Source organism: Hyperolius riggenbachi, chromosome 1 (genome assembly GCF_040937935.1).
Source record: "Hyperolius riggenbachi isolate aHypRig1 chromosome 1, aHypRig1.pri, whole genome shotgun sequence".
Taxonomy (NCBI): Eukaryota; Metazoa; Chordata; class Amphibia; order Anura; family Hyperoliidae; genus Hyperolius; species Hyperolius riggenbachi.
In genome coordinates this window covers 532,052,914-532,059,052 of record NC_090646.1, presented here as the reverse complement: position 1 = coordinate 532,059,052, position 6,139 = coordinate 532,052,914, and the positions used below count along the sequence as shown (strand labels likewise).

Below are 6,139 nucleotides of genomic sequence, written 5' to 3'. Positions count from 1 at the left end.
TGAAATATGGAATGTTATTGTATACGATATACTGAGCCCTATTTATGATAATTTAAAGGGCAATAATATGCAGCAACCTAAAATAGTCCCATGGATATCTGCTTCGGTTTGGAGCTTAAAGTGAACCAGAGACGAAGCACCCTCATATTTAACCATATATATCAGTGGGAACATTAGAGAAAACACCTACCCTGCTCTCTGTTTCATTCTTCACTGTTCAGCTTGCTTGTTATCAGCCCTGATAACCTCCCCAACTGAGCATTCAGTCTGGCTTTGCTATAATGATGCCTGAGCGCCAGAAGGGGGCAGGCTCTGGCATGAAAAGACATCAGAGAAGACAGACAAAGCTATAATGATTCCTGAGCAAAACCAGACTGAATGCTCAGTCTGGGATTTTATCAGGGCTGATAGCAAGCAGGCTGAACAGTGAAGAATGAAACAGAGAGCAGGGTAGCGGTTTTCTCTAATGTTCCCACTCAGTGTTCCACCCGGCTAGTTTTGGTGAGCACCCGGCTGTCAACGGCTCACCTCCTCCTCTCTTGTAAGCAGAGTTGTCCAGAAAAGCTCCGGCCTTACAATTTCTCATCTCACCCCACCCGGCTACTTTTTCATGCCACCCTACTGGAAACAGATTCTGGGGAGAACACTGCCACTGATATATATGGTAAAATACATGAGGGTGCTTCGTCTCTGGTTCACTTTAAAGATGAAGTCTGAACTGATGGATAGGGAAGGTCAATGAGATGCAAATAATTTTGTTTTAATGCAGCATTATGTACATTTTGTATGCTCATTTATGCAGCTTGAAAATGACCCAATCAAATCCTGCTGAGGTAAAATTTGATTGGTCTATATTAAAGCTGCATATAAAATTTGCATGATCCTTCATCAACTTATTTGCATCTCATTGACCATCCCTACAGATGGCTATAGAGTTTTGTATTTTATTCACAGCCATTTACCTCCTAAGAGCTTGTACCGTCTCTTATTGTCAAGTTATGTTACTAAAGAGCCTGTTTATAAAGTGACAGAGACCTGCTGCTTTTAGGGCCTTAAAGAGGAACTCCAGTGAAAATAATGTCATAAAAAACTGCTTAATTTTTCCAATAATTGTGTATAAATGATTTAGGGCTGGAACCCACTAGAGCACTTTTTTAAACGTGTTTAGGGAGCGCTTTAAATCGCTAGTGATTTCCCTAAACGCTCTGCCAATGTAAGTGAATGTAACAAATTCCACAGTAGCGATTGCGATTAGCAAAATCTCAATCGCAGGACATGCAGCATCTTGGGAGCATTTGCGCTCTTTAATATTAAGTATTGAAGCGCTGGCAAATCGCTCATGAATTGCTACACAAAGTGATTTGTGTGCAAATTGAAATTACTGTAAAAAAATAATTGAGAGGACCAATCAGAATTAAAATCGCTAATCGCAAATCACTATCACAATCAATGCCGAAAAGCTTACACTTTTGAAAATCACTACCTAAATCGCCGGAAAAGGCTCATGAAATCACTTAGGAAATGCTAATTAAAAACGCTAGCAATTTGCGATTAGTAGTGGGTTCCAGGCCTTAGTCAGTGTTTGCCCATGGCAAAATCTTTCCTCTTCCCGATTTACATTCTGACATTTATCACATGGTGACATTTTTACTGTGTTTTAGGCAGTTGAAAACCGCTGTATAAGACTGTTATTTCCCACAATGCAATAAGGCTTCCACAGTGTGATCTCAGCACCATGGTCCTGACATCACTGTGGGAGGAGTATCACCACAATATCAGCCATACAGAAACCCCTGATGATCCGTTTGAGAAAAGGAACAGATTTCTCATGGGAAAGGGGGTTGAGTTGAAGTTCAATTCTTGGTTATGGTTTCTCTTTCTATCCCAATATACATAACTGCAACAGCAGGTACTTATAACAGTATAAAGATTTATTGCACAAACCTCAAGTAGACAAACCATTTAAAAACCCTCCCACCAAGGCACCCCCTGAGGAAAGCACTCTGAGGCCTGGGACCCACTACAAAGCGCTATCGCGATTGCTAGTGATTTGTGGTAGCGCTTTGCAAGTGATTTTGGGAGTGATTTATCCTGCTCCTATACAATACATTAGAATGGAAATGCTCTCAAAATGCTGCATGTGCTGCAATTGCAATTTCCCTAATCGCAATTGCTCTAGTGGAGTCTGTCCTACCCATTTACATTGGCAAAGCGTTTATGGAAATCGCTAGCGATTTAAAGCAATCCCTAACCGCTCGTGGGTACTAGCCCTTACAGCCCACTACACCGGTCACATCCTCTATTGCCAGCCGCTATCTTACCGCACAGAATTCCACAATTCAGAGCAAGGCCCACTTCTGTGACCTCTGAAATAGGCATCACTGCCTATGTACCTCTAAAGTCCGAGTGGGAGAGAAACCCATTCAAACAGAAAATGCAGCGAGCCAGGTATTTGCAGTTCACCAGTGCACTAGAGACAGCCTCTTGCTGATTCTCTGATTGTTATCTGAAAAGTGGATTGAATTGTGTGGAGCAGAAAATGGCTTTACTGCCTCCCTGCAGCATTGGACGTCACAGTGGGGCACAATATACACTGTGGCCTATGTATACATTGTGTTCAGTGGTTTTCTTCCTCTTCCTGCTCATCCTTGGCACCTTTTGGGTTAGTTGATGTTGAAAACATCATGTGACCTGGCTGACCTATGAGAAAGCCAAAGTATATTCCTGCATCCCGATTAAAAAAGAGGCTACAATTGGTGGCTCATTGTATAACACAATCTTTTTTTGTGGGTACACTGAACTGAATATATATTATTATGAAGTGGTAAAGATATGGTACAATATTAATGATGTGCCTAACACATATTTATAAATATCAAACGAGCAATTTTGTGTTAAGTGATGCCCACCTTCCTGTCAGTGCAATTTACATAAGGCTCCAAGAGAAAGTGAAAGTAGCCTTATTTACCACTTCAGCCATTTTTTTTCTGCTATGATAAGTTCAATAGATTTAGGCTGCTGAAAATGAGAGTATAATTAAGGGCAGCTAAACTCCCAGAATTTCTGAGCAGGGGAGGCTCCATCACGCTAATGTTGGCAGCATTTTTTGATGTGATAAAACGACGTCCTCTATGCAAAATGTAACCAGCAGGAATAGAATGATTGATCAATTGTGATGACTTTAAAATATGATCATTTTATCGATTAATTGGAAAAGACTGCATTAGATTCTTTTTGTGACCACTTTAAAAGCAATTGTTGCATTTATTTGCATGGATAGCTTAAAATAAAAGCAGGTGGGGAAGGGGTGGGGGCCAAAGGCAACTTTTATAATAAAAGCAATGTTTGCTAATAACTTTTACAACCTGTATGTCTCAAACTAATAATAATTTATATATGAAGTTTTCCACACAGATATCAACTTATTAGGTTTCTGCACACCTTTGCTCTGTAATCCTAAGGCTAGGTTCACACTTCGGTGTTGCGTTGTGTACCCTGTATAACAGGGAAAAAGTGAAGCATACAGTTCATGAAAAGTATACTTCACTGCATCTACCAGGCTCCTTTTACACTTTTTTGTGTTAACCTTTCTGCACGCAAGGTAACGCAACAGCAAAGAAAGTGTATGGGGCCCCGTACACTAAACGCATCACGGCGGAAGCTTCCGATTCGCTGCCGACCCGCGACAAAGTCAACAACATGTCTCGTGACTTCGGCGGCGGAGGAATGCATTGAAGTCAGTGCCTGACCGAAACAATTTACATTTGTTGGTGGCAGTGTACCGCACATGCGCAAAACCACTCAAATACGATGGGGAAGCCTTCCTAGTGACGTACTTCCTGTCCAGCAGGAAGTATGTCACTGGCATGCGAGTGGCATTCCGTACTATGCATATGACCCTGTCGGCGCAAGGTCATATGAGTCAATTTTTCTTTGGTGTTGCGATGCAAGAGGGGTGGAGCACTGCAACCCTCTGACCAGGTATAAAACCAGCCTCAATGCACATTACCCAGTACCACACACAGCATACCTCACACTATGCTGACGGATTCTACCGCACTGCTAACGCTCCAGTGTGAACATACCATTACAATACCACTGCATTACATTTGCTATACGAATATATTGTCCAACACGCTGCAGCACAATGCGTCAGTGTGCACACAGCCTACTTATTTAAGTTTGCTATGTACCTTGCATTATTATACCTGAATACTATGTAGCAGTCCTAGTCATGGCATTGTGCTTTTTCTTGTGCAATAATGATGTATGCTTCTCTCGTGTGTCTGTATCACACCCCAGTAGAATTTATTACAGACCTGGAGATATAGTAGCTTTACTGAAGAACTTGTATATACCTATACAGTACATGAGACCACTGCAGATAACCTACCTAAGAGTTTAGACATGGACACGACTAATCCTAGTTTATAGCAGTTAGCAAGTTACTGTGTTTTTGTTGGCTGTTTTCCATGTATTATAATGTTTAACATACCACAGGATATATTACAGTAGGAAAATAGATAATTCCCCTGAAAAAACAGAGAAAACTAGAAAAGAACTCTATATTAATAAATCGTTTCTTGAAAGAAACACTTCCAGCCATTGATGCCTCCTAAGCTTTGGCATGGCCGAATCTTCACTCTGATACAGTGAATGTGCTATTTGATAGTAAAGGCCCTATTTATCTGCAGGGCTTATTAAACAGGTCAATAGATGCAAACAGATCTCATTTTTTTTCTTTCTGACCCGGAGGATCATATTCATGACCTCGTGCTTCACAGGCAGAGGCAGTACCTCTGGACTTTCCACTGATTAACAGATCTCATTATTTAAGGACCAGCAGAAATATATTACTCAGACTTTGTTTGTCTTTCCGTATCACACACAGGCCTCCTTGACTTGATGTATTTAACTATAGAGTCACAGTTATGATACATGCACATCCCTATTAGCGTGAGGCCAATGCCCGTGTAGCTAAGTACTGTCAGATGGCTTCCAAAGAGAACTCTGGACAACACAAGGGTCCCCACCACACTGAGGTTGCCCAGTACATGAATGGTGACAGCTGAGGTCAGGGTGATGACACAGAAGCTTGCAAGGTTGTAAAGAACAGAACCTAAGCAGCTAAGAAGAATGAAGAGCCAAAGTCTATTGTCACTGTCAGGTGGGCTCTCCCAGGCCACCCCTCTCTCCATCAGTACTGCGGCCACAAGTAAGATGCAGAAGCTAGGGACAGACATCAGGTACAGCAGTGTGACAGAGTGAATGTTCTCCTCTTTCAGAAGTGAACCTGAAGAAAACAAAAAACACTCATTATAACACTGGTATTAAAATCTATTAAAGTATAACAACATGTTTAAAGAGGAACTGTAAGAACATATTGTAGAATGCAGAAAATGAATCCGGATACCCACGTTTACATGAAATATTCTGGTTTCAGCATAACAAACCCTTCCTATAGCTAAATATTGCTGTACTGCATATTGATATGTAGCTCCGCCCTCACATTCTTGGAGACCAGTTATGTTATTGTACTTGCTGTAGACTAAGGTCAGACTTAGCAGAATCGCATGTGTTTTCCCGTATGTGCTATGGGGAAAACGCATGCGATTATGCTAAGTTTGACCCTGGCCTTAGAGCGCTCAGTAACGAACATTCCGCAGAGATCACCAACCAGTACTAAAGATGTTGCTGCCTGTGATATATTTCAGAAAGTAAATCGGGGAGAGGAAAGGTTTTGCAATCAGCAAAAATGGACTATATAATTTATAAATGACTATTGTACACAACATTTTATTGATTGCTATTTTAATTAGTTTATCTTTAAAGCTTCCTATTAAGAATTTTTGAAACATACACCGCAGTAGTTTAAATTACTAATGTTTCCCTTTCAGAAGATTTCTCAAGTCAGGGACAGGGCCAATGTTTATATACTAAAGACATAAATGCACCTGCTAGCCAGTGTCTCTATCTCCCTGCTAGTGAGCTTAGAAATTCCCCAGTGCTCTTGTAATGTATTCCCAACATAAATATATGTAATCCACTCCAGCACTACACTATCCTCTCTATTACACCAAACTGAGGGAGCGCTGTAACAACAGCACAGAAGATTTGGGCGCAGCCGGTGCCGCCATAG

At 41.1% G+C, this 6,139-nt stretch overlaps 1 protein-coding gene across 2 annotated transcripts in view; it reads right to left on the bottom strand.

The window, feature by feature from the left end:
• Positions 1-258: 258 nt before the first annotated feature.
• Positions 259-6,139, bottom strand: part of SLC35E4 (solute carrier family 35 member E4) — a 55,100-nt gene continuing 49,219 nt past the window's right edge. For both annotated transcript variants that reach the window (XM_068246426.1, XM_068246435.1), the window contains one exon: positions 259-5,293. In XM_068246426.1, the coding sequence (XP_068102527.1) occupies positions 4,854-5,293 (440 nt within the window). In that variant the 3' untranslated portion in view covers positions 259-4,853. The remainder of the gene's footprint in view (positions 5,294-6,139) is intronic.